General features: G+C 43.4%; 1 protein-coding gene across 1 annotated transcript in view; it reads right to left on the minus strand.

Moving 5' to 3' along the window:
• Window positions 1-2003: 2003 nt before the first annotated feature.
• The window catches only part of DYNC2LI1 (dynein cytoplasmic 2 light intermediate chain 1), a 46932-nt gene continuing 21049 nt past the window's right edge, over window positions 2004-27886 (minus strand). Inside the window, exons 12-13 of the mRNA XM_040427571.1 lie at window positions 18280-18372; window positions 2004-2184 (exon numbers count right to left, since the gene is read on the minus strand). Of these exons, the coding sequence (XP_040283505.1) occupies window positions 2113-2184; window positions 18280-18372 (165 nt within the window). The 3' untranslated portion in view covers window positions 2004-2112. The remainder of the gene's footprint in view (window positions 2185-18279; window positions 18373-27886) is intronic.

Raw genomic sequence — 27886 nt, forward strand, 5'->3', positions numbered from 1 at the left:
GCTAAGGATCATGAGCAGTTCCTTTCCTTCTCCATACTCTTCTCATCACTCTGGTACAAGTTGATCTTGGTCTCATCTGTCCACAGGATGTTGTTCCAACTGTTGTGAAGGGTGTCTTCTTCACCAGGGAAAGAATTCTTCGGTCATCCACCACAGTTGTTTTCCGTGGTCTTCCGGGTCTTTTGGTGTTGCTGAGCTCACCGGTGCGTTCCTTCTTTTAAAGAATTTTCCAAACAGTTGTTTTGGCCAGGCCTAATGTTTTTGCTATCTCTCTGATGGGTTCGTTTTTTCAGCCTAATGATGGCTTGCTTCACTGATAGGGACAGCTCTTTGGATCTCATCTTCAGAGTTGACAGCAACAGATTCCAAATGCAAATAGCACACTTGTAATGAATTCTGGACCTTTTATCTGCTCATTGTAATTAGGATAATGAGGGAATAACACACACCTGACCATGGAACAGCCGAGAAGCCAATTGTCCCATTACTTTTGGTCCCTTAACAAGTGGGAGGCACATATACAAACTGTTGTAATTCCAGCACCGTTCACCTGATTTGGATGTAAATACCCTAAAATTAAAGCTGACAGTCTGCAGTTAAAGCACATCTTGTTTGTTTCATTTCAAATCCATTGTGGTGGTGTATAGAGCCAAAAAAGTTAGAATTGTGTCGATGTCCCAATATTTATGGAACTGACTGTATATTTATGAAGAGAGGTATTGCTGCAACAGAGAAGAAGAGCCCTGTGTTGTTCAACAGAGACCAGTTGGTGATCTGTAAGGTGATAGAACAGACCTTTTGCTAGAATGTGGTGAGAAACGAGTCCAGAAGATGTACAGTTGGGTGCATTCTCTTGTCATTTGTTTCCTGCTACCTAGTTAAGACTAAGGTCTTGTGTGCTAGGAGGAGGAGGCAAAAGTATTCCTCAGCAGATCAAGAGGCTTGAAGGTCTCCTTCCCACTTGGAGAGGTACGGAGGAAACCAGTTTTCAAAAAGTGACGAAAGCCAGCTATAGGTCATGGAAAGGGATGTGTGTGATTCAATGGGAAAGGGTTCAGGTTGTTCAGATAAAAGGAAGAAGCAAATATAGAAAATCATTGATCTGAATGGTGACCAGGGTCTAAAGAAGGTAAGACCATGACACATAAAATGTTTGGTGCCATAAAAACATTGTGTAAAATAAATCGTGTATGGATATAATGGATGATGTCCATCTCATGGTGTTGTGTCTTAACTCTCATGTGGAATGAAGTCTACATGGTCTGTGTGAATAAAGTTTTGTAGATGTGGGATGCAAGGATCTTGGCAAAGAGTTTAGCTTCCACATTAGTAGAGAAATTGGGAAAAACCTAAGACAGCAGGATGGATCCATCTCTTCATAAGCAATCACTATAATGTGGGCAAAGATAGTATACTTTAGCACATCATGATTGTTGGCCAGAGCACTTTATAAAAGTCATTGGAGAGAGAGGGAAGGAATTCTTTACAGTAATAGAGGCTGGCAGGTCCTGGAGCTGTAGCAGGGTCAATGTTGCCTTAAAGTATAGGTGAATTTTCAGAATATGCAATTGTTTGTACTTGAGCAATGAGATTTTCCAACCACAATGTTATCTGCATGATGCATTTTGTTTTTAGTGGTTTCACACTTTTCTGTCTGTCCACAACTCTGTCTTTTTCTAATGAACTAGCAGAGGTTCTGATCAATGTCCTGGCTGAACCCCCATATGTACCCTGGAGGAAGGTCTGTAGTCATCTCATGGTCAATAGAGCAAGGACAATGCGAGGTATAAAGGGGTGGCAAATCACACCACTTTAGGTGATGAAGATAGCTCAGATCCTCCTCTCCGCACAGGCCACAGAGCATGCCTACATTTCCCCATTGAAATAAAAACATTTTTCCGTATATAATTTTATAAGTAAAAAATACATGTTGATACAAGAAATAGGCTGATAATAAAACTCATATAATGCAGTAGAAACTACTCAAAAGCAACACAAATCAATATATTGTATAAAGCAGTTTTTATTGTATTTACATGTAAAACATACAAACTTTTTCTGTAGATAGATATATATAAAACTTCTGCTTGACTGTAATAAATAACACTATCTTTACTGTGCATGAAGTCCGAGGGTCATTGATTTCCAAGACTTATCAGCGTTCCTTTTGTACTGCTCCAGTTCCTACAAAATATTATATATATTGTTGTTCAATTACTTTTATTAATAAGATCAGAGAAATGATGTGATACAACATAATCAGACCTCGATTGCAGGTCGAGGCTGTGTACATAAATGAACATACTATTGTAAGGACTACATATTTGGGAGATGATGAACACTGTCGAGTAATAGGACAAGCGAAGAGTATACAGCATCAGATATATATGTGCAATGAATCCCCGACAGGGTGCAACGATACACAAATACAAGACGGGAGACACGTAAGGAGGAAGGAAAAGGGGAGGTAGGGACTGATTCGTGACAAGCAATGTAGTGAAAGACGGTTCCATTAAATACTGACATCAACCCTGCTCAACCGTGGTTAGAATTCCCTGGAGCTCTTGAACAAACTCCCAGGAGTCCTAAAAAGTAATGTAGTGAAAAATGGTTCCTTTAAGTACTGGCATCAACCCTGCTCAACCAAAAATGAAATTCACTAGAACCTTTGAACAAAATCCAAGGGGTCCAAATTTTTAAGTATTTGTTAGTATTGCCTGTATCTTCCGCTAAAAGCTCCTCCATTCTATGGATTTTCTTAAAGGTGTTGAGCCAGTCTTTAGGCTGAGGAGCAATAGTGGATTTCCAATATTTAGGTATGACCAGGCCAGCGGCTTGCACGAAGAATCTCAGGAGGCCCTTTTTCAACGTGGAGATAGAACCAGGAAACATAGAAAACAGCGCCCCTTCTAGAGTCCATCTGGTTGTACTACTGCTGACCTGGTCATAGAGGTCATTCAGGGACTTCCAGAAGGATGTGTGTCATATTGCCCACCTCCTGGCCACACCGCCAACATGTGCTAGGGCATGAAGGGTAAAAGGAATGTAACAGGTCTGGTGTCCTGTACCATCTGAACAAGATCTTAAAATTCTTTTCCTGGAGTCCGCAGCTTACGGACGACTTATGTGATAACACAAATGCCTTCTCCCATTGGTCTGAAGAGAATGACTTCCCCAGTTCTCTCTCCCATGTCTTTACAATAGGCAGGGCAGAAACTGAGTCGTCTTCCCTCTGGAGCAGCCCGTAAAGCAGAGACACTAGATGTGTGGGGGGAGATGATTGGAGGCAGAGTGATTCGAAGGCAGTGAGGTCTCTAGAGAGACTTTCCTTGGGGCCTAAGGAGGTTAAGAAAGTTTTCAGACTGCCGTAATAGAGCCATGCCCCTCTAGCCGACCCACCCGGGAAGGAAGACAGCGGACGCAAAGAGCCTTTCTCTGTAACTTGAGATACAGTAGAGTTGTCTACACGTTCGATACCCAAGTGATTTTCGACCTACGCCCATAGGGAAATCAGGGTTATCAAAGAGGGGGGGTCAAGGGGCTAGGGAATTTGGTGAGGCCTAGGGGTACTGCACTTCTATCCCATATACTTAGGATGCCAGAGGTCTTTTAGTCTTAGAGATCCAGAGCAGATTCTGAACTGGAAAGCCTACCTCCTGCTTCTCAAATTGAATCCATCTTTTGAAATGTCCATTATGAAACCAGTCCAAAATATATGAAAGGATTGCGGCTTTGGGAGGTCTGGGACCCCTGCGCCTCCCCTCAACCTGTGGCGGACCAGGAATCTCATCCCCAGCCTAGGATTAGAGCCTGCCCAGATGAATTTTAGAAACATGGATCTAAAAGCCCTGAAGAAACCGCTCGGCAGGGGTATGGGAATAGTGCGGAAAAGGTACAAGATTCGTGGGAGTATATTCATTTTAAGTGCGTGAATCCTACCAAACCAGGATAAAGGTAAACTCTTCCATACCTGCAAATCTTTTCTGATGTCCTCAATAAGGGGAGTGAAGTTTAGCGGAAAGAGATCTGAGGAGTTAGAGGGAATAACCGTGCCTAAATATACAATATGTCCTTGGGCCCGGCGGAAGGGAAATGAGGATTGCAGAGTATTGACCAGGGCTGACGGCAGAGTGATATTAAGAACCTCTGACTTATGAAGGTTAACTTTAAAGTTGCTAAGGTCTCCGAAGGTCGAAAATTCCTTCAGAATGTTAGGAAAGCTGACCATTGGGTCTGTACAATAAATAAGGAGATCATCTGCATAAATGGCAATTTTCAACTCCAGTTCTCCCAGTCTCAGGCCCCTCATAGACTCATTGGCTCTGAGCGCTCTGGCAAGGAATTCCATAACCATAATGTACAGAAGAGGGGAAAGTGGGCACCCCTGTCTGGTGCCATTACGGATACGGATGGGTGTCGATAATGAGCCGTTGACTCGTACCTGGGCGCTAGGGTCTCGGTATAGAGCAAGGATTCTAGTGATCATGCTAGGGCCGAAAACGAACGCCCTCAGGGACTCGCCCAAAAAGGTCCAATCTACGCGATCAAACGCTTTTTCTGCGTCTATTGAGAGAAGACAGAGAGGGGACCCTGTTTTGTTAGCCCTATTTATGATGGCCAGAGAGCGTATGGTATTGTCTCTGGTTTCCCTTCCCGGGACAAAACCTGCTTGGTCTGCGTGGATCAAAGAGGACATAAATGGCTTCAATATGTCTGCTAAAATTTTTGCGTAGATCTTTACATCCACATTAATCACAGAGATTGGATGGTAGTTACTACAGGCCAAAGGGTCTTTACCCGGCTTAGGGATGACACATATGTAAGCCATCAGGGCCTGAGGAGGGAAGGACGATCCACCTGCCAGAGAGTTACACATCCTGGTGAAGGGGGTAGAGATATCATCCAGGAAACTTTTATAGAAGCGTGGCGTGAAGTCATCTGGGCCTGGGATTTTACCGGCTACCAGCCCTTTTATAGTTTTGTGGACCTCAAATATCGTTATCTCTCCCTCTAGCCCCTCCCTTTGGTCAGTGGACAACTTAGGGCCAAGCAGACCCGAGATGTATTCTCTGATCTTCATAGTTTTGGCATCTAGAGATAAATCAGCGAACTTCCCTTGCAGACTATATAGTTCTTCATAATAGGAGCGAAATTCCTGGAGGATGTCCCCAGTCGCGTGTATCCGTCCCCGTACCCTACGGTTCAGGGAGGGAATATAAGAGGAGTTCGTTTTCGGCCGCAACATTCTTGCCAGCATTCTGCCACTTTTATCTCCATGACCATAAAAAAGCTTTTGCAGCTTGTCCCTAGCGCCCAGGTACTTTTGATCAATTATTTTCCTAAGAGCGATACGAGTCTCACAGAGCTCCTGGAAAACCGCACTGGAGAGTGACCCTTTATGCTTTTGCTCCAAACCGGACAATTTCTGCAGCAGTGCCTTTACCTTCCCAGATCTCACTTTCTTAAGTCTACAGGCGTGTAGGATAAGTCTGCCTCGTACTACACATTTTAAAGTTTCCCATTGGATAGTCGGGCTAGAGGGGTAAAATATTATATATATTGTATTATAAATTATTACATACATACAGTCTAAAACAGTGAATAAAGACATCAATATAGAAGAACCTATAAAGAAGAGTTTCTAGGAATGTGTCTGGAAGTTCTCAGAACTGGAGACATGCAAGATAAGGCAACAATTCAACACGTTTCTGGATTTCCTCTCACTAATCCAATAGAGAAGAACTACAGGCAGAGCAAATGCCGACTAGTTATTTCATGGCACTAAAAGACAACATCCAATTACACAGAGATGATAGAAAAGGGTAGGTTCACATGTGGCAGACCTTTCTACCACATATTTGCTGTAAAATGTGCATGCGCTAAGCAGGGGTGGACTGGGAACTTAAAGTAGCCCTGGAAAAAATACTACAAGTGGCCCCGTTTTGTAGTTGGGTCCAAATTGATGGAAGGCAGGGCCAACACAAGTAGGCGAGGCCAGTAGGCGAGGCCAGCAATACCATATTGTGGCACATTATACCACCCCAACAGAGCCAAATACCACAGTCCATCATAAAATACTGCCAGCAGCACAAAATACCACCATTAATTAAAAATATTCTAATGGATATAGAGAATTATACATTGTCGGGGGGGGGGGGGGGCCCAACTTGTAAAAATGATGTGTATACCAAAACTCCTGTACCCCATGCAGACCATTCCTCTCCTTCTCAAACACTCCGATATTAACACTCTAGAAACCGCATTTAGGTCTTTCTTATGGGCGGGAAATAAACCCAGAAGAAAGAGTTTCTACTCTAGGGGTGCATCAGGGGGGGCTTCAAATGGGACATGGTGTAAATAAACCAGTCCAGCAAAATCTGCCTTCCAAAAACCACACGGCGCTCCTTTCCCTCTACGCCCTGCCGTGTGCCCGTACAGTAGTTTACGACCACATATGGGGTGTTTCTGCAAACTACAGAATCAGGGCAATAAATATTGAGTTTTGTGTGGTTGTTAACCCTTCGCTTTGCTACTGGAAAAAATGAATTAAAATGGATAATTTGCCAAAAAATTGCAATTCTTAAATTACATCTCCATTTGCCAATAACTCTTGTGGAACACCTAAAGGGTTAACAAAGTTTGTAAAAACTGTTTTGAATACCTTAAGGGGTGTAGTTTCTAAAATGGGGTCATTTTTGGGTGGTTTCTATTATGTAAGCCTCACAAAGTGACTTCAGACCTGAACTGGTCCTTAAAAAGTGGGTTTTTGAAAATTTCTTAAAAATTTCAAGATTTGCTTCTAAAATTCTAAACCTTGTAACATCCCCCAAAAATAAAATAGCATTCCTAAAATGATCCAAACATAAAGTAGACATATGGGGAATGTAAAGTAATAAGTATGTATTATAGAAGTAGAGAAATTGAAACTTGGAAATTTGCAAATGTTTCAAATTTTTTTGTAAATTTATTTTTTTTATAAATAAAAATATAATTTTTTTTTACTCCATTTTACCAGTGTCATGAAGTACAATATGTGACGAAAAAACAATCTCAGAATGGCTTGGATAAGTAAAAGCGTTTTAAAGTTATTCACACAAAGTGACACTGGTCAGATTTGCAAAAAATGGCCTGGTCCTTAGGGTGAAATATGGCCGTGTCCTTAAGGGGCTAATGTGTATGATCACCTTAAAAGCTGAACGCCCCTTTAATAAGTAAACCTTACAGAATTCTGTAATTCCTTCAAATATATGATTTCTATTCTTCTAAATCACTACACATGAATCGCTTCATGGATATTTACCTTGCTGCTAATTATTGCATATCCAGTACAAAAAAGGACTTACCAGTAATAGTTCTTACCTGTTAGTAACCACCAATATGCCTTTTTTTAGGCGGCGGTCACTAATGGGCATTAGGCAACACCTTTTTATGGGGACCTAGTCAAAGCACTGCACAGGTCTTCCGTACAACCCTATGCCGACAAAAAAATAAAAAAAGGCATGGCTCTTGAAATGCAACGATGAATATAATGAAAAAAAAATTTGGGCCAGTAAAGCCTATAACAGCCTGGTCAATAAGGGGTTAACTGTTTATACCCTATGTTGCCTGAAAGGTATTTATTTTCTTAAAGGAACAACAACTGCCTGCAGCTGGACGCCGCCCCCTACTACCACACTATTAGATAAATGTTTGCTGAATGCACCAATTTCAGGACCAGAAGACCATCTAATGTGTATGGGGGCCAGATGTCCTCAGGGATGAAATAAGGATCTGCCGTTGGATTTCAATACATTCGATCTCTTTGTTCTCGGAGATATAAACTGCTGAAAGTACCTTTCTTCGTTCTCCCCATTCACAACACATGTACACTCGCTGGAGCAGACTTGCATATGTGGGAACAGGAAAGACCGTTGCTGGCCGAAAGAGAAAACAATATCTCACGTGTACAGCCAGCTTTAAAACTTTTGCAATTTACTTTCTGTTACAAAAATGCTCCAGTTGAGAGGGATTCCTTCACCTCTATTAAAGGAACACCTAAACACAGTACAGGACAGGTCCCGCACTGAGTTATTAAAAAAGAAAGTAGGTAGAAAACAAACACTCTGGTAAGTACATACCCTGAGGACAGTGCACAAATTAGACAGATTATCTCCAAACATTGGCCCATTTTGAGGAGTTCAAGTCCCCGTCCCCCCGTCCCCTTATGTCTTTCAAAAGGGCAAAAAACTTGAAGGACAAACTCATACACACGGATATAGGTCCAGGTACTTGGACAAACTTTTTTACGCAGTCCAAAAATGGGATGCTTTCCCTGTTTGAACTGTGTAAATTGTCGCTATATACAGAAAGGCAGTTTTTTTTGTACACCCTACTACACAGAAGAAATACTCTATCAAACATTTTCTTACATGTGAATCTACATTTGTTGTGTATGTATTATGGTGTCCATGTAAGATACTATATGTGGGAGAGACCTCCCTCGATTTTAAAACTAGAATAAATCAGCACCGATATAAGATTCGCAAGAAACGCACTGATCTCCCGGTTCCCAAACATTTTGTGGATCTGGAGCATAGAGAAGGCGATTTGCGATGTATGATTATTGATCATGTTCCGACCCCCAGGAGAGGAGGGAACAGGAATCTTCTTCAGAAAAAACGGGAGATCCATTGGATCTCTACCATTGAACACATTGAGGCCCAATGGGTTGAATGTAGACTATAAACCGTGGCTATTCTCCTAAGTGGACTATATATAGGATTTTCTCATTCTCTCATTTTGGATATGGTATTGATGTGCCTTGTAACCCGCAGGGTTATTTTATGTACGTCTTTATCTCTTGCAGATAATGGGGAAACTGGATCCACTCTGTGAAGGGAAGGCGGTGAGATGTTGGTCTCCTTGGATGTCTATTTACATATATCAGCATCAACTATATACAACATGTGACTGTTGACTCGTTCCTCTAGTGACAACTTTTTATGTGGTCATTGATAATTGATGTTCCATTTATTAACCAAATACTTTTCTGTGCACTCACTGAGTGGGATGGCAGCCTGGACTTGGTGACGTGGTCCGAGTCTGGTGATATTCAGGTTTCATCGATTTTATTATTATTAATTGAGACTATTGTTAATACGATATAGGGTTTATAGCTGGGGTTGGCCAGTTGGTATAGATATGTGGATCAACTACTCCTGAGTTGTTAGAGATTATCCTTGTAATCAGGAGAGATTGCTCCATATTGTCTGGTTGAACATCCAGAAATGACTGTCCAGTGACAATAATGGAGGTCCGTTGTGGTGTCATGTGTTAGCACCACGTGACATATGACTTTGGAATCCCCATATGACTAGAGCAAATTGTACATTATATAACAGATGGTGGGTTACAACACTACCACTGGTTAGTTCAGGAATCATGTGATTTACTACTGATCCATCACATTAGGAGATTGAGACTGGGTGCCCGCTTGCCGGACATTGTCTCTTTACAAATTTTTTGGACATGACATAGGTGGTACTTCCGCAATGTTATTTACCCTTTTCCCTATATGGGATTCAAACTAATATTTTGAATATTGCATTCCTATTATTATATACACACTATATTGGCCCCCCTGCTATTCCCGATTAGTGTAGACATTATATCGAGTTTTCGTTGTCTTTGATTATTTTAGTTATTTTGCATACTTTTGATCCTGAGCTTCAACCAGATTGCACTATGGACTGAGCCGGATGTTGCGTCTCCCAATGGGATGTACAGATCAGGTGGATGGTTTCTAATATGCGACTTGCGGTTCACGCCTTGGAGCTGGTGGAACGCAGCACACATCATACTATGTGATCTCGCGGTAACCAAGAGGACATTACGAGACATGGGAGTCCCGATCACGTGACCATGGGTGTGATCACGTGACCTGAAGTCTCATACAGGTCCTTTGACATGCGCAGTAGGAAAATGAATATGCCGACATCCACGCGGACCACATCCCCCGCTCTCCCTCTGATCTTTTGCCCCAGATTGTTTTTAACTACACACCTGCAGGAAGGTATTTGATCATCACAGCACACATGTATTGGATTTTAATTATGAGAATTATTGTATGTTATATGAATGTATGATTACATCGATGGTTTTTAAGCAAGCTGAATCATTGCACTATTGTCACTTTATTATATCATGAATATTGGTTATTACAAATCACAATATACATTACGTTTTAGGTGATATTTGTTGTATTTTTGCACAATTGATTGATTACTGGATTGATTTATTGATTACATGAACCTGTATAAATATGCACACAGCACAATGGTATTTTGCCATTGCTTGAGAAAGATCCCAGGAAGCGGATCGAAACGTTGCATGCCTGGTGAATAAAGTCACTTCACTTATTTTACTCCGTGGATGTGCCGTGGAATTTCTTCTATTTATTCATTTGGAGCAGGATCGTCTCCTCAGCCACTGGCACTCCATCTATACGTAAGAAACTGCAGTGCTGCCCAACTCTCATTTTTTCTATTTTATTATAATGGCGCCCCCTGGTGTTTAATCTACATAGAAAGGTGCACGTCCATCTACTGAGGTGGTTGCACATGCTCAGTTCGATCCTTCGACTACCACTAGCCATATCTACTGTTAGAAGCTGTGACAGTTAGGGTCCACTCACACGTCCGTAGTGCATTGCGGATCCGCAGTACACCCGGCCGGCACCCCCATAGAAATGCTTATTCTTCTTCGCAATTGCGGACAAGAATAGGCCATGTTCTATTTTTTGCCGGAGCCGCGGACTGGAAGATCGGAGGCGAGCTTCGGAAATGCGGATGCGGACAGCATAATGTGTGCTGTCCGCATCCATTCCGTCCCTATAGAGAATGAATGGGTCCGCACCTGTTCTGCACTATTTGCGGAACAGATGCGGACCACAATTGCGAACGTGTGAATGGAGCCTTACAGAGAAAGAACTGCAGCAGAAAGTGCACTCCTCCAGAGAAAGGACACAAACACTGACCTGTCATAGGGAGAGAGCTGCAGGAAAAAGGACACACCCCTGAGCCGCCAACTTCAAATAAATCTAGCAGAGCAACCGGAGCAGTGAATGGCGAGATCTCTGGATCCATGTGAGGTACAGGGCTGGTTCTAGCTTTGTTAGAAAGGTATGGTCGTGTACTATATGATGTCTGATATTCATTTTTTACATCTATCATGGCATAACCCCTTTAAGCCCTACCTAACTGACCAAGCCCCACCGCATCTGCCAGCTTAAAATGGAAGAGATCAGAAGGTAGATACCTCCGCAAGATTCCTACAAGGAAGAAAATCCTGCAGACTGACTAACACTATGGATGAGTTTATCTCCAGTTTACTTTATTTTACAATTATTAGGGCTACTGTCCCTTTAAGATGAAAAAATATTTTTGGCCAGATTTTCTAGTTCAGGCAAGTTCAATCTTCACAGACCAATCTTCTTGTTTTTGGAAATCTAGTACTGCAGTAGGACACCACTACTAAAGATAACTTCATATCTTATTTTGATAAGATATTCTTACAATATTCACGTCTAAAATGACACATCAGCATGAACCCTGAGGATAGGTAATAAGGCAAGAGACGTCTGGAGGCGCAGCTATGAGCAAAGTGCACCCACACTGGGTAATAAGCACGGTGAGAGTTGTAATGGACTACCTACAAATACAAAAAATCTGTGCCCTTTGATTATGGCAATTTACACGACAACTGATGCGATTTGCCGTACGCTATTTATGGAAACTTGGTTGTCGGTCAAAGTACTGCCAATATGACTTGGTGTGTGCAAAGGACAAAGATCCCAAGATTGCAGAATCACTTGGCATGAAAAATGGGGAACCCTACAGCTACGAAGACTTGAAAGGGACCAGCATGTCCACTCTAGGCCAGCACAATACTCACAAAGAAATTAATTATCCAACCCTAAGGACAATTTGGGTTTCTGCCACATGCCCTCCTATAGGGGCAACTGTGTCATTATGAGTGGCTCCCTAGGGCTGGAAACCTTTTTTTCAAGATTTCCTTTCTAGTAAAAAATAAAGGGAAAGAGCTTTTAAAGGGGTCCCCTAGCCTTTTAAAAGTATTAAATAAGTTTAAAGGGACAATTTTTTTTTAGAATTTTGGGCTATTTTTCTTTTTCATTTCGGCAGTACTATACCACCGCGAAATCTCGTCCTTCCGTAGCACAGAGAAATAAAACTCCTATATAGATAGGGAAACCATTGTCAGTTTACTGCTGCTGTGAGGGGAAGAATTTAGTCTGTTAGTATAAGGCTAGGTCTACACGACAACATTTGTCGCGCAACATTTTCTTGCACCAATGTAGCGCGACAATTTTTATAATGGCAGTCTATGGTGTCGCACTGCAACATGCTGCGAGTGCGACGCGACAGTCGCAGAAAATCCATTTGAGATGGATTTTTCAGCGACTGTCGCGTCGCATTCGCAGCATGTCGCATGTTGCAGTGCGACACCATAGACTACCATTATACAAATGTCGTCGTGTAGACCTAGCCTAATAGTAGATGAGTAGAATTTGAATAATAATGTGATGGTTGCGCTGTTCTCTTGACAGGCCTAGATAAAGATGCCCACAGAGGAGGACAGCACTTATCTGTGTAATGTGTGATGCTCAAATTGAGTCACTACAGGGGGCTCTCTCTGGCCGCAGACATGGTCTGACTGAGAAAGTCAAGAGAGACAGTTTGCCACGCTAAAAGTCCAAACAGGAGGAAGTTAAAGAACATATCGAGTGCAATTAAGGAGGAGACGGATATCATGATAATCAGGTTGTTTTAGGGACCTAGTCGATAAGAAAAGCAAAAAGGATGTGGAGGGCTTCTCATGTTGGGCAGGCATGTGAAGCCCTCCACATCTCTTTTGCTTTCCTTATTAATTAGGTCCCTAAAACAACCTGATTAAAAGTGTAATTTAATCAAATCTGCTACACAGCGCAGATAACTGGCGGCCACTGACCTTGACATAGGGAGTGCTATCACGTGCTGAGCTTTTACACTTTGCAAACGTTACTGATAAGTTATTGCTTCTATTACGCTGTGTTTATGGTAAGGCGTCCAACTCATCGATAAGCAGGACTGGTGTAAAAGTGCAGTCTCAGGGTTACTCTCGGTCAAATGCGGAAAATAGTTTCAGGAGAAAAATTCCATTTTCTATGTATATAAACCATAATAATTAAAGATGCAATATATACAGTACAGACCAAAAGTTTGGACACACCTTCTCATTCAAAGAGTTTTCTTTATTTTCATGACTATGAAAATTGTAGATTCACACTGAAGGCATCAAAACTATGAATTAACACATGTGGAATTCTATACATAACAAACAAGTGTGAAACAACTGAAAATATGTCATATTCTAGGTTCTGTAAAGTAGCCACCTTTTGCTTTGATTACTGCTTTGCACACTCTTGGCATTCTCTTGATGAGCTTCAAGAGGTAGTCCCCTGAAATGGTTTTCACTTCACAGGTGTGCCCTGTCAGGTTTAATAAGTGGGATTTCTTGCCTTATAAATGGGGTTGGGACCATCAGTGGCGTTGAGGAGAAGTCAGGTGGATACACAGCTGATAGTCCTACTGAATAGACGAGTGGCCATCATTACTTTAAGAAATGAAGGTCAGACAGTCAGCCGAAAAATTGGGAAAACTTTGAAAGTAAGGGCTATTTGACCATGAAGGAGAGTGATGGGGTGCTGCGCCAGATGACCTGGCCTCCACAGTCACCGGACCTGAACCCAATCGAGATGGTTTGGGGTGAGCTGGACCGCAGAGTGAAGGCAAAAGGGCCAACAAGTGCTAAGCATCTCTGGGAACTCCTTCAAGACTGTTGGAAGACCATTTCAGGGGTCTACCTCTTGAAGCTCATCAAGAGAATGCCAAGAGTGTGCAAAGCAGTAATCAAAGCAAAAGGTGGCTACTTTGAAGAACCTAGAATATGACATATTTTCAGTTGTTTCACACTTGTTTGTTATGTATATAATTCCACATAAAGAAAACAAAATAAAGAAAACTCTTTGAATGAGAAGGTGTGTCCAAACTTTTGGTCTGTACTGTATGTGTAGTTTACACGTGGAATATTTTAGAGTACATATCGTGCCTGTGAATAAAGCAGTTACTGTATATCTACATTAGCTTTCTAAGCATATAAATCCACTCTTCCCATTATAGTAAGGCAACAGTAAGTAGTGTATATGATATGTACATGCTAAGACACAGCTCTAGGACAGCATGCTAATGTCTAGCCCTTAATCAAGGGGAGGGGGGAGTGTGCAGAGCAAAAGAGTATTACAAAAAAAGCAGTGCTCCAAGGATTCAGCTCCGCCCCCTGCCTGGTGCTCCAATCCAGTCATTTGCATATCAATAAAAACACTGATATCTTTGCAGCTGTTTAACATACAGACAAAAGAAAGGTTGATTATGCTGACAGAGGCCCTGTCCTGTCCATTATTGATGTGGATTCTGTGTCCAGAATTCCATTCAAAATGGCCAGGAAAGAAAATTGTCGCAAAAAAAAAAAAACACATGGAAAGAACCCTGATGTGAATTCTGCATCGTGTTTTTTTCAGGTGTGAAAATACTCAGGGTGAATCTAGCCTTAGTCATCACAAGAAATGAGAAAGTTGTCAGTGGCGCTTGAAACATCTTGCCAGGCTGCAATCATGCTGTAATCATGTTTGGAAGTTTGTTTTTTATAATGTTGCATTGATTAAGGTTATGAGATTTGCATATGATCAGGTGATTAAGCATTTGAAAAAAGAGCGGTAACAGGATGACAGCATACGCTTGAGAAAGGGGTTGTGGCCCTTAAAACGCAATGCACAGCGAGTGCAGTATGCTGACCTTCCACCTTGGATCTTGCTCTTAAAGAGGACTTCCTGCCGAGCGCACGGGACTTGAAAAGTAATGAATGCATGATAACGCAGGCTTCTTTGAATGTGAACACGGATATAACATTAATGATGTAAGGTTTTTAACTTTTTCCTATTTTGAATGCTGTTTGTACAAAGGAACCTCAAAGTGGAGCAGTGGCATAACTACAACTGACTGGGCCCCACTGCAAATTTTTGAACAGGCTCCCCCCCCAGCAACTTCTTCGCAACCCCCCACTCCTCTGGCTAGTCAAGATTAAAGAGGACCTTTCACCGATTATTACACTATGAACTAAGTATACAGACATGTAGAGCGGCGCCCGGGGATCTCACTGCACTTACTATTATCCCTGGGCGCTGCTCCGTTCTCCTGCTATGTCCTCCGGTATCTCTGTTCACTAAGTTATGGTAGGCGGAGTCTGCCCTTGTTCTGCTGTAGCGCTGGCCAATCGCATTGCAGAGCTCACAGCCTGGGAGAAAAGAACCTCCCAGGCTGTGAGCTCTGCGCTGCGATTGGCCAGAGCTAGAGCAGTACAAGGGCAGACTCCGCCTACTATAACTTAGTGAGCGGAGATACCGGAGGGCATAACGGGAGAACGGATCGGCGCCCAGGGATAATAGTAAGTGCACTGAGATCCCTGGGCGCCGCTCTACATGTCTGTATACTTAGTTCATAGTGTAATAATCGGTGAAAGGTCCTCTTTAAGCTCTCAGACGAGGCCCGGCAGCCGCTCTGTCCGTTTCCTACAGTGTCACTGTATATAATGTCATTGTATAATGCTGTTGAGGGGGCCCTGACATTAAAATCTTTTAGTCTCCCTCCTGAGGTGGCCCCTTGTGGGACTGGGCCCCAAAGCAGCCGCTTCTCCTGCTTCCCCTATAGCTATGCCCCTTAAGTAAGGTAATAAATATTTGCTGCATTGTGAACTGAATATAGACCAAATTGTGACTCCATCGTCCATCCTTGCCTTCCAGTTGCAAAGCTTGGTGAACCGCTGGTCTCCCACCTCATGTATAGGGTGACTGGTGGTTTGTGATCGCGTGTAAACCCAAAATGATGATGATAAGAAAAACATTTTCAGAAGACCTACACGACACTAAGCTAAAACGCCTTTGATTTTTCCCTGTAGGAAGGGTATAGTTGGTGGTAGGAGCTCACACTTTTTGCTTAGTGTCCACCTCCTAGTGGTAGAAGCTACACCCATGGCCTTGCCTGTGTACCCCAATAACACGGATGAGAAAAAATATTTTCCTTCTAAAATCAAGTAATCCCCATTTATTTATTTTTTATATCCCTATCTAGATAAGGTGTCACTTAAACGGGTTCTCCGGGAAATAAGAAAATGAAAATACTTAAATATTACTTTAGTATAAATATATTCTCAAATACATTTCATTAGCTATAATGGTTCATTCTGTCTAGGGAGCAATCATTAGGAGAAATAAAATGGCTGCTGTCCTATTAGCACACGCAAAACCTGTCCTAATCACACAGCAGGACAAGTTACTTCACAACGCTGAGCTAAAGAGGTGCCTCATCCTCCTCTCTGCTCATCAGGGATTTGATCCTGAATACAGATGATAAGATCTTCAGCTGAATCTCTGTAGGAATGGAGTTCATGAGGAGACATGAAGTACAGAGAGGACGGACAGGACAGTCTGTGGTAATGTCGGGCTGTGGTAATGGAGACTGCATACAAGTGCTGCTGCTCATCAGCCACAACCCCACCTTCTCTCTGTACTTCATGTCTCCTCATGAACTCCATTCCTACAGAGATTCATCTGAAGATCATATTAAACTGTATTCAGGATCATAATCCCTAACAAGTAAGAAAGAAAGATGGCGCAGGTTTTGTGTGGACTAGTAGGATGGTGGCCATTTTATTTTTCCTAATGATTGCTCCCCGGACAAAACGAGCCATTATAACTAATGAAAGGTATTTGGTAATACTGTATATTTATAATGAAGTAATATTTAAGTATTTTCATTTTCTTAATCTACGAAGTGTCCTTATTCAAGGACTTGTGAATGTACCCCTGCAGAACTGTGGGTCATAGCCCCCGTAGAAGCTGAAGTTACAGACAAACTTATCAGAAATAGATAATTAAAGGGGTTTTAAAGCTCTTTAAAACTGATGACCTGTCCTTAGGATAGGCCACCAATATTAGGTCAGCTGTGGTCCCGCTCTTGGCAGGACTGACAATCAGCAGCCTGAAGGGGCAGCAGTCACTTTCATAAGCGCAACAACCCTTCCTTATTTACCAGGCCCAGCGTTTAGTGGTCACAAGTTCTCTTTAAATCGGACTCCGAAGCTCTGAACCATTTTAAAGGGACAGCACACACCAAGAGCTACTACATGCTGTGCATGTTAAATAATGAAGGGGACATGGCAGCTGAACTGCAGAGGGGAAGAGCCACCCCCACTGATCTAATTTTGATGGCCAACCATATGCAAACAAAAAAAAAACCTTTAAGAAATGGCTGGGAAGAATTTTTGTCAACTTAATAGAACTTGACTTTACTCTTAAAAATGTTTTTAGAATCCAGCAAATGTGAAGAAGAAATCCTATAAAGTACACAAGACAAAAAAGTGGAGGAGGGGACCTACCTGATGAAGAAAGGGGTTCGCTTTAAAAACATGCGGAGGTCATTTACCAACAGTTTTACACCTCTTCTTGTCGTAAAATTGTTGGGGCTGTGCAACCATTTTACGACAATAGTTGTCGCATGGGCAGTTTTATACCGCTTTCGACATAAATGAGCGTTGAGGGAGTGGCAGGGGTGGAGTCATGACGGGGCAAGCAATCTGGCACTGGGAAATTTGGGGAATCTGGCACTGGGAAATTTACTAATGTTAGACCAAGAAAAAAAAAAAAAAGAGAGAGCAAAACTTGCCAAAAACCTGTGCCAGCCAGGGACTGGTGAAGATTCTCCGGCAAGTGTAAAAACTACCAAAGACGTGTCTAATTTATGACAGGCGCACGCCTTCACCATAAATTAGGCCCATCTTCTGGCGGCAGAGCCGGCAAAAAAGGAACTAAAAAGACAGTCAAAAGATGATGGTCTTAGTAAATAATCCCCACTGGTTTTACACAACTATATCCATTGGAGTGAAAAACACTATTTGGATAATTCCTTGCATTAACCCCGGTGACCTCGCCAGAAGACGGATTCACTGTTTTTATCTGCTGCTCCACAGAACTGATCTTTGCCATATAACATATCTTTGGATGGTATTACACAACATTGCTATTACTGAGAACCCAGCAGCAACCCCGTGAACCTCCACACAACTGCGCAAATAGCAAATGAACTGCAGTTACCTCTGGAGGAGACGTCCATTAGTATACGGCACACATACCTGATCCTTGGCAGCTCGCATGGCATCTATGTCCCTTTCTGCATACTGTGGGTCTTTTGCAGGATCCTTTAAGTCTCTGGAGTCATTTTTGTGCTATAAAAAATAAAAACCATATCTGACCGCTTGACATAATTTCATATGAAAATATATCCTTAAATGGCTGGTCTAGTTGGAAAAAAAAAATATATAATTAAAAAAAAACATTTTTCATATACTGTACTGTATTAGGGTATTCTGGGTTAGTAGAGGGGAAGGGGTTCTGCAGTTTTGGATACCTGCACAGGGGTGCAGATGTAAAAATAAGAAAATATGTCCATTTTTTTTTTTCGTGCGGATTTCTGTACCGAAAACCACATGTTACTTGCGGTTTTTGGTGTAGATTTGGTACAGATTTTAGGCAGATCTCACCCGTGCATTGCAAAGAAGAAGAAAAAAAAAATTGACATCCTGTGGATTTCTAAATCTGCACAGCAGGTCAATTTCTGCATGAAAAAAAAAAAAAAAAAGAAGCAAAGTGTCCATGATATATGTGTGCAGGTAACCTAAGGCTGGGTTCATATGTGACTGAATAGCTGCGGACTAGCCGTCGCGGATTTTCACGGGGCAAAACCGCAGCTTTGTACAGTAACAGGAAAGTGGATGAGAGTTCCTAAATTCTCATCCACGCGCTACATAAACAAAGTGCGGCACTGCTGATTTGAAATGCGCAGTATGTCATCTTATACATCCTTTGTAATGGAGAGGGTGAAATCTGCTGACTTTTCCATGGCAAAAACCGCATGCTTTGTTTGCTGCCATTGTAATATAAATCGTGGAGACTGATGTGATGTTAATAGCTCAGTAAGTGAAATCCAGATGACATTGTCCCTTTAAAGCGGTTCTCCGAGACCAGGAAGGTTTTTTTGCCTCACCTGTCAAAAGCACTCCCGTCCCAGTCCATGCTGGACTAGAAGTGTGACGTGCTGTCTGTACGCACATGCTGCCATCTAAGGGGTGGCAGCGGTCACATGCCGTGCCTGCACATGTCACTGCTGAGGCCATTAGGTACAGGAGGTGGCACCTCACACTTGAGGTCCAGCAGGGAGAAAGGAGCTCAGAGCTGGATCCAAAGTGCTGGGGACACTCGCACACAGGCTGCACATATGAGAAGAGGTTCCCCGTCTCGGAGAACCCCTTAAATACAAATAAATTCAATCCCTAATCCATTGGTATTCAAAAAATATCCTTTTAATAAGATCTACTACTGTACACAGTACGGGTAACTCTGGGTCGCTGACCTTAAATACAGAGTTATCATGTGCCAAGATGATAGTCACTGATAAGTCATTGCTTCTACACTGTCTTTATGGGGCAATCTGTTGGTCGAACCAATTAGACTGATAAACGTTAAAGATAATTATTTATGGCCAGAACGTTCTGGAACATTCTTATCAGTGATATACATATACAGTGCCTTGCTGATATCTACTAGACAACGATCCCCCATCTTCACCTCCTGGCCTATCGCTTAGATTTTGCTCAACGTTTCGCGATTTTAGTGGTAGCTGTCACTTTCGTATAACTGGGCTGTCACCCCATATATGTTACCCATTTATTCTGATGCATTTACTAAATGTAGCTGTTGTTTTGTTGGAATACCCTCCACAGCCAGAGTCCGTCCTTGAAATAGACATGATGTCCCTATAGTTCACTGCAATCACTTACTATAAGGCCACAACCAGACTAGTAAATGGACCAGACGACCTACGGCTCTGCTGCTTTATTAGAAGGCCTTTTATGATCCGCTGCTCTGGACGCTTCACTAGGATGGAACAATTCTGAAGATATGGTCTCAGCACCAGGACGAATAATCAAAATATAAAAGGATAAAACCAAAGTGAAGCGGGCGGGGTGGACTGACACTGCAACTACAGTAATTAAAGCTTCACATCATAAGGCCTGCGCTACACTGACACTTTCTGTAGCGCTACTGATTTTAAAGGGAATCTGTCACCAGCAACTTCCCGATCCAACTGCTTGCATAGAGGCACAGCTGTGGTCAGGGATGGAAACCCTAAAAGTGGCCCCATGTATATAGATGGGTCCAAATTGACAGAGGACGGGACAAAACAAGTAGGCGGGGACAACAGAAGTAGGCAGGGCCTGAAATACTGCCCCAGCAGAACCAAATACCACAGGGCAGCACAGAATACTGCCGCCCAGCCACAGTATTCAACTGTATCATGAGAACGGCAATACAGGTGAGTTCAGGAGGGCACCTGTGGCCGTTGAGCATCAGATCATTATGTACCTGGCCTGCGGCTATCAAGAGGGCTTGAGTGGCCGCCTGGGCATGAGCCTACCAGGAAATTTCCCTGTAGGATCTATGGCCAATTCGCCCCGGCTGTAGCTTACTTAATTAAAAACACTGTTTTTCTTTTGTTGATCTGAGGATCCCTTCCCAAATACTTTTTTATGCAAAGACTTTGGTGCAATGAAGGCGTCACGGTTGCTCTTACTGCACCCAAGCTCCAGCCCCTCCTTCTCTGCTGTGCCATTGCCTGGCCCTGTCACAATCAAAGCAGCCAAGGAGGGGTTGGTCAGAGAAATGAGTGGAGCTTGGGTGCAACAAGAGCAACGGTGACACCCTCGCTGCACCAAAGGCCTAATTTGCATATTAAGAAAAAGTATCTTAACTGTGAGACGGAGCTTTGGATAAACAAAAGAAAAACAGAGTTTTAATCAGGTGAACCACAGCTATGTGTCCATGCAAACAGTTTAACAGGGAGGTCGCTGGTGACAGACACCCTCTAACTCCTGAGTGACAGCTGCAGTCCACAAGATTGTATACAACCCTGTGTATTCCCCTGGACTGCAGCGACTGCTCAATAGTTAAAATCAAATCAGTAGTGCAGTGTAGCCCTAGCTTAAAGAGGACTTGTCATCGCACCATTTCAAATAAACATTAGAGAGGGTGTAGAAGACCTGTACATGAATGCTAATGGTAAAAGGTAAGAGCATGTGTAGGAGCGCCTGGGCAGCTGAAAGACGAACAAAACCACACCGACATGCTGTTTGACATAGCTTTCAAATTGACTACTACTGGTTGAGGGTTTCTTCTTAAAGGGGTTGTCTCATCACAAACAAGGGGGCATATCCTAGTGAAAGCCCTCCATTCATTTCTGAGCGCTGGCTATTTCCATCGAGCCTTTAACAGTGAATGGGAGCGGTGAACGGTCATGCGCGGTGCGCTCCCATTTACTTCTATGGAAAGCGCGCTTGGTGGTGGCCGAACTGGAGTCCTTCCAGCCACCACTTTGCGGGGCCCCGTTTCCGATATAGGTGTGGGTCCCAGCGGAGGGTCCTGCACCTATAAGACAATGGGGGCATATCCTAGCGATATGCCCCCATTGTCTGTGATTGTCACGGACGTTCCTGTGACAGGTGCCAGGAGATCAGTGAGACTGGCAACACGTGGTTTGATCTGACAGGTCCCTTGTGGATCAATTTGTGTCTGTCGTTTCTGGTAATTGCCGAACCCCTTATCTCAAGTGTTGCCTATGTGGTCATTTAACATTCCTTATTTATTGTGGCTGCTCCCACCATGCTGTGCAGTTTATACCTTCAGCCTTGTTGTGAATTGTTGGTGTTTGGTTCTTGGCGGAGTTCCTGTGCTTCCATAGCCTTTTGAAGTTAAGTTTCTCCTTCCCCTGTTGTTTATTGTTGGGGTTCTCTTGTGTTGCTCTTTTTCCTGCCATCTGTGTTTAGGCCTGAGGGAAACTCCTGTTAATCCTACCGTTTGGAGGAACAGGTTGTCTTTTGTCCTGACATTAGTACCAGGGTCCGACAGGGTGAGTTAGGTTCCTGTGTATGAACTCACCTACCTCTGGGGTCAGTTCATACTTGCAGTCAGTCAGGATTTTGATTAGGGTTTTTCTAGGAGGTGACCTGCTCCTTTCCCTAGTGCCTTTTCCCCTCACCCCTTTCCCCCTACGCTCAGTGTGGGTTTCCCTCCCACACCGAAGCGTGACATTATAAACCACCAAAACCGTAATTTTTTGTTTGTGTGCAGCTATGGATCCTATTGCTTCACTGGCAGGTCAGCTGCAAGGGCTATGTTTGGAGGTAGCTGACATCCACACGACCGTCTCACAGATGCAGAGACCACAGGCTGCTGGTCCTTGTGGTGGTGGTGGTTACCAGGCCTGTCTTTAACCTAAAGTTGCCCTCCCAGTCAGATTCTCTGGGGGACGTGATAATTTAATTTTGTTCATAGAAGCGTGCAAATTGTATTTTAAGCTACGTCCGTACTCATCTGGGCATGAGAGTCAGAGAGTTGGTGTGGTTATTTCATTGCTTAAAGGGGACGCTCAGTCTTGGGCTTTTTCTCTGCCGACCGGATCGCAGTCCCTCCGGTCAGTGGATGTATTTTTCAAAGCTCTTGGTCTCATTTATGATGACCCGGACCTCCCTGGCCGAGACCAAGTTACGTGACCTTCGTCAGGGAGAGCGTTCTGCTGAGATCTATTGCTCTGAGTTTAGGAGGTGGGCTACGGATACTGAATGGAACGATCCGGCTCTCCGTAGTCAGTTCTGTAAGGGATTATCAGATAGGCTGAAGGACGCCTTGTCCTTTCATGAGAATCCTGAGTCTTTGGAAGCCGCTATGTTTCTTGCTGTACGCATTGACAGACGCCTGAGAGAGAGAACCTGGGGACCCCCACTCTCAGGACGTACTATCACATAACGTACAGTCTTCCTCTGACAACTTGGCCGAAGATACTCCTGAGTTTAGGTCTGGGGACGAACCTATGCAATTAGGGGGAGCTACTCCTGGATCTGCTTTCAAGAGTATTAGTCATAGCAAGGGTGTGTGTTTTTTCTGCGGACAAAAGGGACATTTTATCAATGTATGTCCATGCATTCAGCGTCAAAAAGAAAAGGGGATGTCTAATTCCCATCTGACTCTTGGAGGGGTAAGAGGGGAGTCAGAAAACGCGCATTTGTCTTTTACTGGTAGTACCCGATTTCTCCTGACTGCCGAGGTTGCGCTAGAGTCAAAGACTGTGGGGATTGAGGTGTTTATCGACAGTGGGGCAGGGGTGGAATCTGATTGATGATCAGTTCGTCCGTATGCATGGGTTGTCACCGAGTGCATTAGAGAAAAACATTTCTGTTTTTGCCATTGATTCTGCACCTCTAAATCAGAAGTGTTTATCTCAGATGGTGCATGACATCCGATTAAGAGTGGGTGACTTTCATCAGGAGTTCATCTAGTGTTTTGTGATGGAAGGTCTCCCTGCTCCGTTGGTTCTGGGTTTACTGTGGTTAAGGAAGCATAATCCAACCATTGATTGGCAAGCTACACAGATTCTGGATTGGGGTGATTATTGCGTTGATAATCTTCTGAACACATCTTTTTCTGCTTTAACCACTAAAACATTACCCTCTTTTAAATCTGATTTTTCTGATGTATTTTCTGAAAGTGGATGCCAGGATTTACCTCCGCATCGGGAATAGGATTGTCCTATCAACCTTATTCCCGGAGCTAAGTTGCCCAAATCTAGGTTGTCTAACCTTTCTAGACCTGAAAGAACAGCCATGAGAGAGTATATTACCGGGAGTTTGGCTAAAGGACACATAAGACCTTCCAAGTCTCCAGTGGCAGCAGGGTTTTTCTTAGTAAAAAAAAAAAAAGGACGGAGCCCTTAGGCCATGCCTGGATTTCCGTGAGCTCAATCTGATTACTGCCCGTGATCTTTACCGCCTTCCTTTGATTCCTGACTTGTTTAACCAGATTACTGGTGCCAAGGTGTTCTCCAAGTTGGACTTAAGGGGGGCATATAACCTGGTCACGATCAAGGAAGGAGATGAATGGAAGATGGCTTTTAATACCCCAGAAGGGCACTTTGAGAACCTGGTCATGCCTTTTGGGTTGATCAATGCTCCCGCGGTTTTCCAGCATTTTGTCAATTACATTTTCCATCACCTTGTGGGGAGTTTGTAGTCGTGTATTTGGATAGAATGTGTCGGCAGATAAGAACCATTTGGCCCATCGAGTCTGCAATGATGACATTCTAATTTATTCTCCAGATGTGGATCACGTTAGACAGATGTTACAGATCCTAAGAGATAATAAATTGTATGCAAAATTAGAGAAGCGTGTTTTTGCTGTACAGGAGGGGTAGTTCTTGGGCTATCTGTTGTCATCTTCGGGTTTTCGTATGGATCCAGAGAAAGTCCGTGCTGTATTGGACTGGGATCGACCCGAAAATCTGAAGGCTCTTATGCGGTTTTTGGGGTTCACCAACTATTACCGAAAATGTATTAAGAACTATTCGACAGTGGTGAGACCCTTAACTGACATAACTAAGAAAGAGACGGCTGTCTCAGTGTGGTCCGATTCGGCATTGCGAGCCTTTTCTGCGGTTAAGGAGTGTTTAGATTCTGCCCCTATATTGGTGCAGCCCATGTGCATTTTTCTCTAAAACAAAACCTCTCTGCAGCTGAGAGAAATTACGATGTGGGTTTTAGGGCTCTTTCACACTTGCGTTGTTGTGTTCCGGCATAGAGTTCCGTCGTCGGGGCTCTATGCCGGAAGAATCCTGATCAGGATTATCCCCATGCATTCTGAATGGAGAGAAATCCGTACAGGATGCATCAGGATGTCTTCAGTTCCGGAACGGAACGTTTTTTGGCCGGAGAAAATACCGTAGCATGCTGCGCTTTTTGCTCCGGTCAAAAATCCTGAACACTTGCCGCAAGGCCATTGAAAAGCATTAATCCGGATCCGGCCTTAAGCTAAACGTTGTTTCGGTGCATTACCGGATCCGACGTTTAGCTTTTTCTGAATGGTTACCATGGCTGCCGGGACGCTAAAGTCCTGTTTGCCATGGTAAAGTGTAGTGGGGAGCGGGGGAGCAGTATACTTACCGTCCGTGCGGCTCCCGGGGCGCTTCAGAGTGACGTCAGGGCGCCCCACGCGCATGGGTGACGTGATCACATGGATCACGTCATCCATGCGCATGGGGCGCTCTGACGCACGGACTGTAAGTATACTGCTCCCCCGCTCCCCACTACTACTATGGCAGCCAGGACTTTAATAGTGTCTTGGGTGCCATAGTAACACTGAACGCATTTTGAAGATGCTTTCAATTCACTTGCGACGTTACGGATCCGGCGGGCACCTCCGGCAAATGGAGTGCATGACGGATCCGGACAACGCAAGTGTGAAAGAGGCCATTAAGTTGGCTTTTGAGGAGTGGAGTCATTGGTTGGAAGGGGCGATTCATCTGATCAAGGTGTTCACAGATCACAAAAATCTGGCCTACCTGGAGTTGGCTAAACAACTGGACCCGAGACAAGCCAGATGGGTCTTTGTTTTTCACCAGATTCAATTTCATTGTCACTTATCGTCCAGGGGTTAAGAACGTAGTCACGTAGTTTTCCTGGAGGTGGCGATTTTGAAAATCTAAATCCGATACTGTCAGAGGGGTGGTAAAATCCACTCTATACCCTGACCTAGAGGTGAAGGTGTTAGAGGCTCAGGGAGATGCACCGGATTCTTGTCCATCTGGGAAATTGTTTGTTCCATCTGAATTGCGTCACAAGGTGTTTGAGGAACATCACTGTATGGTTCTTACGGGACACCCTGGGAGCAAATCCACCGCTGACCTAATTTCTTTTAGATTTCGGTGGCCGGGGTTTTGTAAATGTGTTGAGGACTATGTGTCAGCCTGTAGCACTTGTGCACGAGCTAAGGTGACACATACTCTGCCTTCTGGATCTCTACTTCTGCTGCCCATCCCGTCCACACCATGGACTCATTTATCCATGGATTTTATCATTGATCTACCTAATTCTTCAGGAAAGACAGTTATTTTGGTGGTAGTTGATCGCTTTAGTAAAATGGTGTACCCAATGCTAAAACTCTTGCACAAGTGTTTGTTGATAACATTGTGAAACTAGATGGCATTCCCTCTGACATGGTCTGGGATCGTGGGACTGTTTGCTTCTAAATTCTGGAGGGCGTTCTATACTAGACTGGGAGTACAACTGTCCTTTTCTTCAGATTTTCATTCTCAGTCGAACGGACAGACGGAACGCACTAATCAGAGTCTGGAGACTTATTTGAGATGTTTTGTCTCTGAGAACCAGGAGGAGTGGTCTTCATTTTTGTCTTTAGCAGCGTTTGCCATAAACAATCGTAGAAAGGAGTCCACTGATAAGTCGCTGTTTGTTGGGGCATATGGGTTTCACCCGCAGTTTGGCACATTTTCTGGTTCTGATACTTCTGGTATTCCTGAGGAGGTGCGTTTTTCGTCATCATTGTCATCTATATAGTGGAAAATTCTAAATAACTGAAAGGAAACATATGAATGGTTCGGACCTAAGAGTGGGTGATTCTGTGTGGCTGTCCACAAGAAACATTAAGTTTAAGGTACCTTCTTGGAAGTTGGGTCCAAGGTTTATTGGTCCATATAAGATCACTGCCATTATTAATCCGGCAGCCTTTCGTCTTGAACTTCCTCAGGTTTTGAAAATTCATAATGTGTTTCATAAATCTTTTTTGAAAAGATATGTTGAACCTTTGAAGGCGTCTTCCTTGCCACCCGCTCCTGTCATGGTGGACGGTAGTTTGGAATTTCAGATCGCCAAGATAATTGACTCTCGAGCTCTCTGTAGATTGCTTCAGTATCACTGGAAGGGTTATGGACCAGAGGAGAGGATGTGGGTACTAACATCTGACATGAATGCCAGTCGTTTGATGAAAGCTTTTTACAAGTCTCACCCAGATAAGGTAGGTCCTGGGTGCCCGGAGGTCACCCGTAAAAGGGGGGCTACTGTTACGGACGTTCCCGTGACAGGTGCCATGACATCAGTGAGACTGGCAACACGTGGTTTGATCTGACAGGTCCCTTGTGGATCAATTCGTGTCTGTGTTGTTTCTGGTAATGCTCACTATAACGGTCATTTGACCAATCAATACCCCGACTCCCCTGACGAAGCCGCATCTAGCGGTGAAACATGTCGGGAGGGGTAGTGTCTGTTAGTTTTTAGCCAGGGTGCATTAAGGGACTGACAATACTATACAGGGAGAGTGTATAGGGTCAGCAAGCAATTAATACAAATCGCAGTGCTGCTCAATACCATGTAGGCTATATTAACAGTGTATGGCAAGAGGAAATAGTAAATGAGGGAATATATATAGGGGATCCATCCCCACTCCTCCTCTAATAAAAAAGTGTGGTGATACAGATAGTCCTGAATCATAAGGACAGATTGCAGCCACCTAGGAGCATGAATTAAGCCTCCTGTTTTGTCATAATCAACTGTTGAGAAGGTGTACCTACATAGTAATGGTACTGCAGTGAAGAAGCACCAAGGGAAAACAGCCTTTGCAATCGTAATAAGCACCACGCAGGGTGTTGTTCAAATAAAGCAGTCACAGTGTTGCAAATAAAAAGAACGTCAAGTGCTGACCCTATCACAGCTGTCATCAGCATAATCCCATACTGTCCCCGCATTCACCCTGATAGTTTTAATAATTAGACTTTGGGTCTTTTTTCCAGTTAGAGTTTTAAATGAATATAATAAAGATATAGGTTTTTTTTTTAAACAAAAAAAC

Source organism: Bufo bufo, chromosome 4 (genome assembly GCF_905171765.1).
Source record: "Bufo bufo chromosome 4, aBufBuf1.1, whole genome shotgun sequence".
Lineage (NCBI taxonomy): Eukaryota > Metazoa > Chordata > Amphibia > Anura > Bufonidae > Bufo > Bufo bufo.